This window comes from Salvelinus namaycush, chromosome 5 (assembly GCF_016432855.1).
Source record: "Salvelinus namaycush isolate Seneca chromosome 5, SaNama_1.0, whole genome shotgun sequence".
NCBI classification, from domain to species: domain Eukaryota; kingdom Metazoa; phylum Chordata; class Actinopteri; order Salmoniformes; family Salmonidae; genus Salvelinus; species Salvelinus namaycush.
Window position 1 is genome coordinate 47,798,789 of NC_052311.1, and position 14,698 is coordinate 47,813,486.

The 14,698-nt window shown below is 43.6% G+C and overlaps 1 protein-coding gene across 2 annotated transcripts in view; it reads left to right on the forward strand.

Moving 5' to 3' along the window:
- The window catches only part of LOC120048367 (diacylglycerol kinase beta-like), a 52,209-nt gene that overhangs the window by 3,327 nt on the left and 34,184 nt on the right, over positions 1-14,698 (forward strand). The window contains exons 2-11 of one of the 2 annotated variants that reach the window (XM_038994284.1): positions 1,668-1,793; positions 6,260-6,336; positions 6,843-6,990; positions 7,651-7,800; positions 9,535-9,584; positions 10,978-11,052; positions 11,243-11,362; positions 13,815-13,932; positions 14,154-14,242; positions 14,534-14,650. In XM_038994284.1, coding sequence (XP_038850212.1) covers positions 1,724-1,793; positions 6,260-6,336; positions 6,843-6,990; positions 7,651-7,800; positions 9,535-9,584; positions 10,978-11,052; positions 11,243-11,362; positions 13,815-13,932; positions 14,154-14,242; positions 14,534-14,650 — 1,014 coding nt within the window. In that variant the 5' untranslated portion in view covers positions 1,668-1,723. Of the gene's footprint in view, positions 1-1,667; positions 1,794-6,259; positions 6,337-6,842; positions 6,991-7,650; positions 7,801-9,534; positions 9,585-10,977; positions 11,053-11,242; positions 11,363-13,814; positions 13,933-14,153; positions 14,243-14,533; positions 14,651-14,698 lie in introns of those variants that run through there. The other variant, XM_038994285.1, reaches the window with a different exon arrangement.

Here is a 14,698-nt window from a genome sequence, read left to right on the forward strand (position 1 = left end):
AATGTGGAAAAAGGGAAGGGTTCTGAATACTTTCAGAATGCACCGTACGTGTCCATGCATATTCAAGTGTCTCAAGGGTTCCTTAAGTTTAGAACTGTGCGCTTACTATGGGTATGTTCAGGACATCCACGTACAAACTATGCCTGTGCACAGATACACATATATGCGCAGACACACACATACACGCACATGAATTCATGCATACTAGTACACACACACGGATGATTTCATGCCAGCTCTTTCATTATGAAATAGTTGTGCACTGAGGTGGTAAAGTAATGTTACATGCATTTGTTGCTGTGAGGTTTTATAATTGGTCAGAAGGAATTGGGTCAAAAAGGAAGGAAGCTGGCTCTGAGAGTAACACAGGTGCATTAAGAGAGCAGGGGGGAGTGGAACATTCAGCTTCAGTAGCCCACAGAGCACAATACCCCAGGCTATATACTGTAGCAACCGACTAACCCCAAAACACTCATTCACACACACACTCACACATTATTTATTTCTCTTTACATGAATGTGTAACGCTTTTTGAACCCTTCTCAGTAGTGAAAGTAGTTACAATGTAGAACAGATTAACATTACAGTAAGCATATCTTGTATTGTGCTAACCCATTGATTGTGTGTGTGTGTGCGTGCGTGTGTGTGTGTGTGTGCGTGCGTGCGTGCGCATGCGTGCGTGCGTGTGGGAGGGGGTCTACTGCAAGGGAAAAGTGGCATAACATCCCCTCTTTTCTGACACTGTCCAATCTTCTGTCACCATGGCATTGTCCATAATCAGTGATGCCAGCTGTCTGTCCCCTGGCAGCCGGCCCATCATTCTGTTGTCATCAAACAGCAGCAGCAGTCCTGGACAATCATGAATTAAACTCTTACATGTCCCTTATACTGTCTGTCATAAATGCTTCTTTAAGCATAAACTAAATGTTGTCCTAGGTACAGTTGTAGGATCTTAATTTGAGCCAGTTTTCTAAAGCCAGCGACAGGAAATGTGAATTATTATGTGGATTATAATTAATGGACATTTTTGTAGGGGTTGGTACATTTTTGTAAGGGAAAATTAAGCCTGAAATTTCAGCCTTTTTAAACCTCAAATACACTACGTGTTTTAAATGTCCTGCATTGCAGGAAAGTTCTCCTGCAACAGGGTGATCAAATTAAGATCCTACGTCTGTAAGTAGGACAGACGTCAAATAATGCATTGAGTTGATGAGTTCATGTTGGACATTGACATGCCATTTAGCAAATTACGAGCTAGCTATAGCACATAGTGCTGGATAGGACAAGATAGCATTAGCTTGGTTGTCAGTCGTACTAAGAGTCATGTACTTGTCTGATGTAATACTTATGATAGCATGAAAAATTCGTTCATTAGGGGGTTCAGTACGTATTATGAATCAACAAAAGTCCACAGTCTCTAATTGACTGACAGACTGGTATACTTTTTGGTTACAGATGGACATTTTAGTTTCTGCTAAACTACGCTATACTATACTATAGCAATGTAATAATGTGAGGATCAATATACAGTAATGTTATGCAATTTTATGACCGGAGATGATGGAATGAATGTCAGAACCCAAACCAAATCTCTTTCTGTTAGAAGTCCGCCACAAGAGACTATGATGAAAGAGGCCTAACAACATGTTTTCTACATTCTGTTCCAGAGAGTGGACTGTGGGCTGATAGTTTGGGGATGTGAGGAAGAAGAGGACTCATCACAATGACCAACCAAGACAAGTGGGTCACTCTGACCCCAGCTGAATTCTCCCTTCTGCAGGAGTACGCTCAATGTAAGTCTGTGTCTCTGACAGTGTGTTTGTGTGTGTGTGCGCGTGCACGCGCGTGTGTGTGTACGTGCGTGCACGTGTACACCGTCACTTATACTCTCACAATCAAGTTTAAACTTCATTGAAAATTGAATCTAGTCACGTATAAAATGTGGCACTGGATTAGTAAACTACTGTAGAGCCCATCCCAGCAGTATGCCCTAATCCACCTCACTGAGAGAGAGATTTTCCTACTATAACAGAGCCCAGTTACTGTAATGGTGACTGCATAAGAGCAGAGAATATCTCTATGCACTGCCACTGTGTTATGAAACCCAGCCTAATCCAACTTGATTTGGTGTAAAGCTCAAACAGTACAAAACCCCCTCTTTCTCTGATGACTTGGAATCATCCATATGTCTGTAATCTGTTATTTGGCGCCCCTTCTGATTTTGCAGCACACCAGCTCAAGCATTAAATCTGTCTGGTGCTCTGGTGCTGTTTATGTTAAACCATTATTAATCATAACACAAAAGCTTCCCCTGCGGGCCAAAGAGAGTTATGAGCCTCTTGAAGTTATACTGCAAGTATTCAGATTTTTGGAAATGAAAAATTTGACTGCAAGTTTTGAGATGGATGGTTTTGTTGCCTTTCAATGGGAATAGTGAGATATACTGAAACCTTTCTTGCGTTGGTTGTTTCCAGGGTAACAATTAGATTGAGTAACATTATTATTTGCAATGTCTATTATATTTTGGTTTTAAAATAGTTTTCGGAAAAGGAAGGAATCTCAGAAGACTTCCCACATGACCACAACAATAAGAACTTCATCTCAGTATAGTAGAGGAGAATAAAACAACAGAGCTAATTTGAGCAGCAATAAAGACCCGAAATCTATATAGCGTCTTGACTGGAGGTTATTTTATTAGATATTCACATACTTCAGTCCAAATCTGCTTTTTTTGCTTGGGATCTCTTCTGCAGGCAAAGGGTTTCACTTGGCCATGACATCTCTCTCGTTATTTGTTCTACGTGTTTTGACAGAATTGTTCCGCCGACTGCAAGCAACTCTCCAGCCTCTCTTTACTGTCTCTGATTGGGATCGTTTCTCTTCTTCTGCAGTGTTTACCAGGGGCGCAGCTTTGGTTCTAGAAGTGGGGGGGACATAAGATCAGATTTAATATTGCAGATAGATTGTGGCTTCTATCAATGTAATTGTCTGCATCATTTCCAATCCCCCATGTATTTTTTGTAAATATTTTACATAAATGTATATATTTAAAAAAAGATATATATATGAGGGATTGGAAATGATACAGACAATTTACATCTGCAATATTAAAGCTGATCTAGCCTCTAAAAAAAATCCAGCTCCGCTATAATGTCTGAAAGTCTGAGAAGAGACAGGGTTTGGGACCAGGGGGAAATGAGAAGGAAAGAAAGAGTGAGGGACAGTGTGTGATAGAGAGATTTGGATAACCGTGTTTCAATGGGCTCACAGCTAGTCATTATGCTCCGTGTGCAGCGTCAGGTTATAAAATATCCCATTCTCCGAGCTGCAACAATGGACCTTCCGCTGTTTCCACCTCTCCCTCCCTCCTTTTCAGTCCCTCCAGCTTACTTTAGCCTCTCCCCCACACCCTCTTCTCATTAAAAGGTGAAGTGAGCGATATTGCACACTTTTCCTCACTTCAGATACTGCATGAGCACCAATACTCTACAGTCTACTTCACTGCAGTTATGACTTCATAATCAGAGACGATTATTAGAATGGATTTTTTTTTGCACAGTGACGTTGCGGTTTGTATTTTCCCAGGTGCTGTGTAAAAGAACACTGATGTGACATGCATTTTGGCCTAAAGTAACCTACACTAAGTAATTTCCTTTTGAAGTGTTAGCATTAGGACGACAACGTGACAGTTTTTTGACCGTGTAGAGGAGTGATAAAAAAACAGTGCATGAGTTAATAATACTTTTTAATTATTTTTGATGGGTTTATCACGCAGGCAACCAGTCACACGTTTCATGGTCTCACATGGTCATCCTTCAAAATCTAGTCTTGTTGCTCCAGAAGCTACTGTCACGCCCTGACCATAGAGAGCCTGTTATTCTCTATGTTGGTTAGGTCGGGGTGTGACTAGGGTGGGTCATCTAGGTAATTATATATTATAGTTTTCTCTTCCTAATAAAAAGGATGGAAACATACCACGCTGCATTTTGGTCCACTCCTTATGATGATCGTGACAGAAGATCCCACCACCAAAGGACCAAGCAGCGTGGCCAGGAGGAGCAGACATCCTGGGCCCGGGAGAGAAAGGAGGATCAACGGCGACTCCGAAGTTCACGACCACGACAGAAGCCCGAGAGGCAGCCCCCAAACATTTTTAGGGGGGGCACACGGGTTGTTCGGCGAAGCCGAGGGGCGAGTCTGGGAGCGAAGAGGAATATTGGGATAGACTGAGCGAGGAGTATTTTGAGATAGTTGAGGGGAGTGATGAGGTAGAGTGGATGGTTTGGTGTCTGGAGCAAGACAGTTGCTGTGAGGAGCGTGGGACCAGTCAGGCACCATGTTTTGCGGAGATACGCAATGTGTCTCCAGTGCGCATCCACAGCCTGGTGCGTTCTGTCCCAGCTCCTCGCACTTGCCGTGCGAAAGTGAGCATCCAACCAGGACGGGTTGTGCCGGCTCAGCGCTCCTGGTCTCCAGTACACCTCCTCGGTCCAGGATATCCTGCGCTGGCTCTACGCACTGTGTCACCAGTGCACCTTCACAGCCCAGTGTGTCCGGTGCCAGCGACCCGCACTTGCCGGGCTAAAGTGAGCATCCAGCCAGGACGGGTTGTGCCAGCTCTACGCTCTAGACCTCCACAGTCCAGTACGTCCTGTGCCTCCTCCCTGCACTCGTCCTGAGGTGCGTGTCATCAGCCGGGTGCCACCTCTACCGGTCCCACGCATCAGGCCTCCAGTTCGCCTACACAGTCCAGTACGTCCTGTGCCTCCTCCCCGCACTCGCCCTGAGGTGCGTGTCATCAGCCCGGTGCCACCTGTACCGGTCCCACGCATCAGGCCTCCAGTGCGCCTCCACAGTCCAGTACGTCCTGTGCCTCCTCCCCGCACTCGCGCTGAGGTGCGTGTCATCAGCCCGGTGCTACCAGTACCGGTCCCACGCATCAGGCCTCCAGTGCGCCTCCACAGTCCAGTACGTCCTGTGCCTGCTCCTCGCGCTCGTCTTGAGGTGCGTGTCACCAGCCCGGTACCACCAGTGCCGGCCCCATGCACAGAGCTTCCGGCGACAGTTCCCAGTCCAGAGCTTCCGGCGACAGTTCCCAGTCCAAAACTTCCGGCGACAGTTCCCAGTCCAGAGCTTCCGGCGACAGTTCCCAGTCCAGAGCTTCCGGCGACAGTTCCCAGTCCAGAGCTTCCGGCGACAGTTCCCAGTCCAGAGCTTCCGGCGACAGTTCCCAGTCCGGAGCCTCCGGCGACAGTTCCCAGTCCGGAGCCTCCTGCGAGAGTTCTCAGTCCGGAGCCTCCTGCAAGGGTTCCCAGTCCGGAGCCTCCGGCAACGATCTACGGTCAGGAGTCCCCGGCGACGATCCACGGTCCGGAGTCCCCGGCGACGATCCACGGTCCGGAGTCCCCGGCGACGACCCACTGTCCGGAGTCCCCGGCGACGACCCACTGTCCGGAGTCCCCGGCGACGATCCAGGGTCCGGTGCCTCCCGCGACGATCCTCGGTCTGGAGTCCCCAGCGACGACCCACGGTCCGGTTCCTCCGGCGAGGGGGGGTACTGTCACGCCCTGACCATAGAGAGCCTAGGGTGGGTCATCTAGGTAATTTTATATCTATGTTGGCCTGGTATCAGCTGTTTATCGTTGTCTCTGATTGGGGATCATATTTAGGCAGCCATTTCCCCTTTGTGCTTTGTGCGATCTTGTCTAGGTATAGTTGCCTGTAAGCACTACTCTGAGCTTCACGTTTCGTTTTTTCGCGTTATTGTTTTTATTATTTGAGGTTTCTCTTCCTAATAAAAAGGATGGAAACATACCACGCTGCATTTTGGTCCACTCCTTATGACGATCGTCACAGCTACAAATATCATAATGGAACAGCTAGAATAACATAATAAAACAATGTCTACACCAGGGGCCCAAATGGACCAGTCCTGCCAGGACACTCCTAGGGCTACACTCCCATAGTTTGAAAATACAGGAAGAGACCTTGACAGGAACCAGACCAAACGGACCAGGCAGAGGCATCTAACCTCCTACCGGATCCAGAGTCTGGTGATTCCTCCTGTAATTTCGATGCTGGCGGGTGTCAGATCTAATTCCTCCTGAGCTGTAGACTGGATCTTTTGCACTCTAACTCCAAGTTTAGAGATAATTGGATGAGATCCCGCAGTGGGATCTCCCTTCACGGACATGATATGAATTGCTATTTAATGGGAAGCCTTTATGGTTATAACATGTGTTGAGTGTTTTTCTTTTAGACTCAACCAAGAAGCTGAAAGATGTGCTGCAGGAGTTTCATGGAGATGGAGTGTTGGCGAAATATAACCCAGAGGAGGTAGTCTTTCTTTCCATAAGACACTATTCTGGTAGTAATGTGGCATCATTAGCATTGCATGAACCCTTGTAGAACTATTTTAAGGCTTCTTCATAATGTAGAACACTACCATCACTTCAGACTTGCTACCAATTCTTGGTCATTTTGATATCAACAACGTTCAACAATGATATCGGTCTATAGTCACCTCAGACCAATATATCTTTGTTAAGTTTGGGTTTTTGAAAGTAAGAGGCACTACTTACTTTGGTTATAGTGGAAATGCCGAAAATGTCACACCATGGTTGTTTGTATGCTTTACAGGATATGAGTAACTTACTTTTTTTTTAAAGTTTGATTTATTGAGATGCCCAATGTCTTTATTCAATGCTGCATAGAGGAAAGACATACTCAATCAGGTAATGCATTCCTTGTTCTCCCAGGCATGATTTGGTAATGATATGGTAATCAAAGATTCCTTCATGGGAATTATACCAACCAGGATCATGTTCTGTGTCTTGTTTCAGGAGATTGACTTTGAAGGCTTCAAGGTCTTCATGCATACGTTTCTGGAGAGCGAGTTGGCAGAGGAGTTCTGTCAACACCTCTTCTTATCATTCAGTAACAAGGGACCAAAACCCAGCCCCTCTTCCATAGACAAGCCCAGAGTTACTGGTAAGACCCTGCACTTCAGCTATAACCTTCAGATGTCCCTACGAGGCAAAGTAGCTTTTATGTTGTCTGTGTGTGCTGTTACTGAATCTTTAAAGCTACTTTGCCCTTAGGAACACCGTACCTTCACTTCAGACAGAAGCAAAGGAACAGATCGAGAAGGCACAGAAACTATGACCTCAGCAGCAGACAAATAAAAACCTAAAGTTGTTTAGGTCTGCTTTAGTTTTTACTCCTACCACAAAGAGCATGTTCACTTGGTGATAGATACTGTTGTAATTGGTTCAGTATTGTTAACTCTGTCGTCAGACCACCCCAGATTGCCTTGTTGTTGTGGACTGTAGCTTACAGGCAAGTCATTGAGTGCAGTGTATGTAGCCACAGCTTGTACTTTTTCACAAAATGTCCAAACTGTACGTGTCCTGAGGTACTACCTACAATCATCATAAACTAAACTGTGCTGTCTAGTCAACATTTACTACCGTAATATTGGCAAAAACCACACCTATATAACATCTGCAATCAATTTCACAACATGAATTTAGATTTATTGGTAGACAGTTTGAAAGACAGTTTGAGGTTGACATTAGAGGCATAAAGCTCAGCAATGATCCTAACCGGCCTACCTTTTGACCTTCTTCTCTGGCCTTCTTCTCTCTGCAGGCCTCAAGCTGATCAAAGGGAACTCGACCCCTCTGAAGGTGCCCCCTCTACCCAGGACTCTGCCCAGACCTATAGGCATGGTTCAACTGAAGGACATCGTCTGCTACCTCTCACTGCTGGAGGGTGGCCGACCCGAGGACAAACTGGAGTGTGAGGACTAATGATTGTTTTTCCTCTAAAAGGGGAATATACTGGCGCTCCTTTGGCTATAATGCAGAATTAGGATTTCCAGAACAAGAATGGTATTTTGTGGTTTATCCGTGAGAATAATGACATTTGTGTACCGTAAATACAGACACTCGTAGCCAAATGAGATAGAGCTTCATCCCAGTACACTGCTATATATTTCCCATTACCTAAGGAGGAGTAGCAGTCTAGCCTTTTCACTGTAGTCTACTTGAATCATTATGTTTACTGAAAGCCCTTATTAGCGTTGCCATGGTATCTCTTTATTCTACTTAAACTTTAGATGATGTGTACTTATTTATTTATGATGTTCAATTATCTAATATAATATCAGACTTTCTATGTGTTCTTATAATTCTCATCCAACTGCTGAATAATTGAAGAACAGAGCCGTTCATTAAGCATTAAGTGTGTTAATAATTTAGCTGGTCTGGCCCAGGGAGCACATCATTGGTTTAGCCTTGGATGCTACAGTATCTCTCCTTGTAGAGAGAATCCCACTCTGCCCACCCTACCCCTCCTTCCGTCCAGCCTCAATGATGTCTTGTGGAGCTAAATAGGGCCCTCTGCTGGTTCTTGTAAGAATGACAGGTTTCAATTTACACTTACAGTACATTCATTTTAGCTGCTATATCTGTAGGTCTACATACCTTGTGCAAAGTCAGGGAATGCATGGCAAAAAGAGAAACATCGAGAAAGTGAGTATTGATCATCATCAGTAGCAAGCTAAATTCCCTTGTTTCTCTATGATTGAGGAAATATACCCTATGTCACCACAGTGGATTTAGTTATTGTTACTGCAACTAGTACTAGTTCGGCTTTGAAGAGGAGGTGAGGTGATAACAACAATAAATAACACTCTTTATACTCTAGGTTCATAGGGTTAGACAACTTAGCTCTGTGCTTTTTCTGAGTGACTCGAGTGTATGCTATTCCTCTCGTCTCCCTAAACCACAAACACCTTCCCAGCTCCAGCAGAGTTCTCATTCCTCCAGGCATCTACCTCACTTCCCCTTCCTCCGGCCCCAGTGGACCGACATGACTGCACCACAGCAGGAAGCTGTCAATTAGCTCCTAATTAGCGTCTGACTACCAGCAGCTTGACGTCAACCCCATATGAAATGAACAACCCCCCTCTTCGAGTCCTTAGTGAACTCACCAGCTCACCCTCCTCAATCCAGCTGGGTTTGTCACCAGCCGCACCACTACTGAGATTGAGGGAGTGGGTAGCGTCACGCTGAGACTGGGCTAAAAACACTTTTTCCACGTATTGGGAATACCCATTAGTATGTAAATTACTTGGGGCAGAGGAGAGTGTTGTCACGATTATATTACTGTAGAACTGGTGTGTGTGTGTCTGTCAGTCACTCTTGTATTAGATAGCCAATCACTGTTCTGGTGAGGGAGCTGTCTGTTTCCATGGTGATGGTGTTAAGTTGTGGCTGGGGGCTAGTGCAAGAACCAATCAGACTTCAACACTGAGATGCTAAGAACACTTTTATGAGGGGAAACATTGCTTTGAATTGATGGGAGTTCAATAGCTGATTGTACCCTTAAAAACTAAAGGAAGTTTTTGTGCTTCAACATAGTAAAGTGCATCCATGAAACTAAATTGGTAGTAAAAATGTGTCTCAATGACATCTATTGCATCTCAAACAACAATTGAAACTCATAAATGTTTGATCTCTTTCTCTACAGTTATGTTTCGTCTCTATGATACAGATGGGAATGGGTCTCTGGATAGTTCGGTAATCATTTTTCCTTCTTCATACATATTCAAAAAATATGCCAAACATTATTTGAACACAGCCTTACATGAAACATCATCTTTGTTATTTGCTAAAGCCTATACCAGTGCCATGTTTGGTTCTGTCCTATACACGCCATGTTATTTACTGTACTGAAAAATGATTTGGTGCTGCAACTTGAGCTCAAGGGTAGACTTAACATAGTAAATGTAAATCCGTGACACTCCAATTAGAATGATATGTTACGTTTCGTATGGCATGTATTCATTTGTGGATGTATGTCATCCATTTCGTATGATATGTTACAAATTTGCAATATGTATGATATGTTACGAATTCCAATTTGTTGTGGCTAACATTAGCTAGGTGGCTACCATTAGCTAGGCTAGGGGGTAGGGGTTAAGGTTAGGGCTAGGGGAAGGGTTAGCTAACATGCTTGTAGTTGCAAAGTAGCTAAAAAGTAGTAAGTAGTTGTAAAGTTGCTGATTAGCTAAAATGCTAAAGTTGTCCGTGATGAGATACGAACACGCAGTCTTTTGGGTTGCTAGACGTTCGTGTTATAAGTCTACCCATTCACCCCGACCAACCACCCTGCTTTTGTTTTTGCCTTAAGTAACCTTCTGTATTATTTAACTATACCAAACATAACATATCATACTAATTTGAGTGTTTCAGATTTACATTTACTATGTTACGTCTAGTCTGAGACCATGCTGGGTAAAATTGTACATAATAGCTACCTAATGTTCTATAAATACAATTATGCAGTAGAGAACCTTCTGGAAATCTGAATCTTAGTCATTCTAACCATGACACTGACATATGGAAATGTAGAATATTTTGTACAATATAATCTAAAGTAACATTACACAAGCCCGAGTGGTGCAGCGGTCTAAGGCACTGCATCTCAGTGCAAGAGGCATCACTACAGTCCCTGGTTTGAATCCAGGTTGTATCACATCCGGCCGTGATTGGGATTCCCATAGGGCAGCACACAATTGGCTCAGCGTCGTCCGGGTTTGGCCGGGTAGGCCGTCATTGTAAATAAGAATTTGTTCTGAACTGACTTGCCTGGTTAAATAAAGGTTAAATAAAAAAAAGCTTTGGCTTGTTGCGGAGGAGCAGGCGAGTAAATGTTGCATGTGATGACTCTCCACTAGACGATAATTGCCCTCCCGTAGGGCAACCATTGTAATTAAGTCATCAAGCCTGTATCAGTTTTCAAGCTGCTTTTGTTGTGCATTGTACAACTCTCCTTAAGAGAGGGAAGATTGAACCAACTGACTATTACATGCTGTTCATCAGTCTAAAACCATTGATGTTTGTCGTCAACTGAAGAATGGCTATTGTACCATAGATATGTTTTGACACAAGATTTGTTTTCTACTTCTAGGAACTGGAGCACATCGTCTCTCAAATGATGCATGTTGCTGAGTACTTGGAATGGGACGTGACAGAATTGAAGCCGGTAAAATACATATTTTTCATAAACATTTAATATACTGCAGATCCATAGACCTAAAGATCTAGGGCCCCCTAGTTTCAGTTATATCAATAACAAGAAAATACTGTAACTTTGTAAAGCTTGAATGAGGGTGTCATATATTTAATCTGTGTTGACAGATCCCACTGTACTGTCTCTGATTGGTTGTGAGTAGATTCTGCAGGAGATGATGCAGGAGATCGACTATGACCATGACGGTACTGTGTCTCTAGAGGAGTGGATCCAGGGAGGCAGCACGACCATCCCCCTGCTCGTACTACTGGGACTAGAGACGGTGAGTAGTCAAGAAAGTGTTACCTAAACATCATCACTGTTGTTACTTTCAATGGCAGATTTTCTAGACCAGAGCCATAGAGATTGTCTATGTATGGCTCTGAGGTGTCCAATTAGGGTCCTGGAAAGCCACAGTGTGTGCAGGATTTAGTTCAAGCCCAGTTCAAGGCCAAATGCAGCCATTTTTATTTCAATATCAAATCATATCTGGGTAACAATTTAGTACCTTAATGTAAAAAATAAACAAAAATACAGTATATCACAAAAGTGAGTACACCCCTCACATTTTTGTAAATATTTGAGTATATCTTTTCATGTGACAACACTGAAGAAATGACACTTTGCTACAATGTAAATTAGTGAGTGTACAGCTTGTATAACAGTGTAAATTTGCTGTCCCCTCAAAATAACTCAACACACAGCCATTAATGTCTAAACCGCTGGCAACAAAAGTGAGTACACCCCTAAGTGAAAATGTCCAAATTGGGCCCAAAGTGTCAATATTTTGTGTGGCCACCATCATTTTCCAGCACTGCCTTAACCCTCTTGGGCATGGAGTTCACCAGAGCTTCACAGGTTGCCACTGGTCCTCTTCCATGACGACATCACGGAGCTGGTGGATGTTAGAGACCTTGCACTCCTCCACCTTCCGTTTGAGGATGCCCCACAGATGCTCAATAGGGTTTAGGTCTGGAGACATGCTTGGCCAGTCCATCACCTTTACCCTCAGCTTCTTTAGCAAGGCAGTGGTCGTCTTGGAGGTGTGTTTGGGGTCGTTATCATGTTGGAATACTGCCCTGCGGCCCAGTCTCCGAAGGGAGGGGATCATGCTCTGCTTCAGTATGTCACAGTATATGTTGGCATTCATGGTTCCAGTATTTTTACTGTGCAGGCAGGTTTGGAACTCTCTTTTTTCTTGGTCTATTAACTTATTTACCGCCTGGTGATGTCACCAGGGAAGCCGAAACTCCGTTCATGCAAAAACTGCTAATTACTGTAGGTCCTGTGTAGATTGTATTTTCAACCAGCTACTGGGTCGTTACACAAAATAGGTGCCTTCTAACCCTAACCCTAACCCTTTGATATTTTAAGTAGAAATTATGCACCAATATTGAATTTTAAAAGCATGTTATATTAAATGAAGTGCACTTTAATATAGACCACATGAAGAATTCAATACATCTTGTTTTTAATATGAATAAAGGCTTGCTAAAGTGCCAAGATTTCAATCTACTTAATCCAAAAATGTATCCAAGTTACACCATCATTGTAAAACCCTAGTTATTTTTTCTTGCTTTGACAAAGTCATTTCTGAAGATTGTGATTTATTTCTCATGTAATTAGTGATTCATTTACGCATGTCCCTCATGTTCCTAACCGTGTTGAGTGAATTGAACTCTTGTTTACATTTGGCGGAACTAGTCCTTTCAAAATATATATTTCAAAAGAAACCTTGAACATCTAATAGTCAGATAATAGTGCAAAAGCAGGTGAGCTGGTTCTACTCTTTTTGGCCATTTTCTGGTGTTTTTGGGTGGGAAACTGTGCGGGTCGAACATAACACGTCTTCCCTGTTACCCATAGATAGACAAGCTAGAAATGTTTTAGATATGTAATTGTTTTGTAAAAACTTGCATTCAATTGCCCCTCCCTGTTGCACACAACAATCAGACAGTGTTAGTTTCATCAGCTGTTTTTGTATAATATGATAGAAAACACAGACTAAACAGAATTTTGACTGCGTTGGCCCTTTAAACCCACCATAGCCTGATTCACACTACCAAGCCAAACCGAGCCAAGGCAAGCTGTACTAGGCCAGCCTGGTTCCTCATCCACCATAGTTGCTGGAACTGTGCTGGAAAGGACAATGTGGGAAAACAATATTTGAGCCAGCACAGTATGGTTGGGGTGTGAATCAGGTACAAGGTCTGGACATTCCCACCACTTCCTAACTAGTCAATAGCTTCGTCAGACGGCACCACTGATGTCCCAGCTCTCCTTGTCCACTAGATGGAGTCCTCTTTTCAGTTTTTTGCTGCCTTTGTCTTCAATGATCTTGAACAAGTTGTCACTTATCACAGGCTAATGAGACAGTCTCTTACAGTGACATCAGACTGTCATTTTGCTGTGATTGACGTAATAGGTGACATGATTAATGACACGGGATTAAAGGGAAGAACCCAGGCAATCCTCCCCACTAAAGTTGATGGCTTTGGAGAACAGTAAAAAAATATCAAAATCTTTCACATGGGCCACATTCAGTTGCCAAACGTTGTCGAACGCTGCAGATAAAAATGCCATGAAAAGAGCCGGTGTGATTCCTTATTGTGCATTTCAGAGAGGCATGTTTGTTTTACATGGCCTATTTATATCTGCCATGTAACGAATCACCCAACCATCAACCAGTCAATAATTAACCAATCAATCAAACCAATCAATCATCTTTCCTTTAGAATGTGAAAGACGATGGGCAGCACGTGTGGAGACTGAAGCACTTCAACAAGCCGGCCTACTGTAACCTGTGTCTGAACATGCTTATAGGACTGGGCAAGCAAGGGCTGTGCTGCTCATGTGAGTATGGTAACATCAACAGTTGTCTCCTCATGTCTACTCTCATTTTTAACATTCATAAAAGGTTTATTCCATGCACTTTTTCATCATTAAGAAGGCATTTTTGTGACCCAAATCGCCCCTCGGAAATGTGTATCTCCAACCTCAATTTAGTGTTTGCTATTCTTAGTTGTTTTTGTGATTTTTTGGGGGGGTCAAAATGTGTGTTCCACCTCTCCCAGTCTGCAAGTACACTGTCCATGAGCGCTGTGTGGCCCGTGCTCCTCCGTCGTGCATCAAAACATACGTGAAGAGCAAGAAAAACACAGAGGTGCGTCCAATTGGAGTGTTTACTAATCGGCACGCTCGGATCAGCGATGCCCCACGGAGCTTAGATCCAGGGCTCCTTCCTCACTAATGGAATTAAACAACTCATTCTGATACTAAGCATAGCTAATTACAATATTTAGTCTGGTTTAAATACATGCCCAATACACAGACAGTATTGTTACATTTTTTGTTACTTTCTTTCTTGATTTCTTTCTTTCTTACTATTGTGGATTTCTGACTTGTTTTCTGTTCTGCTTTTCTCATCTGTTTCTCTCTGTTTCTCGCTCCACAGGTGATGCACCATTTCTGGGTGGAGGGAAACTGCCCGACCAAGTGTGACAAGTGTCACAAAACCATTAAGTGTTACCAGGGTTTGACTGGGCTTCACTGTGTGTGGTGCCAAGTCACGGTACGCCCCCCCTGAGGAGAATCAGCCACCTCCTCATTATTTTCCACT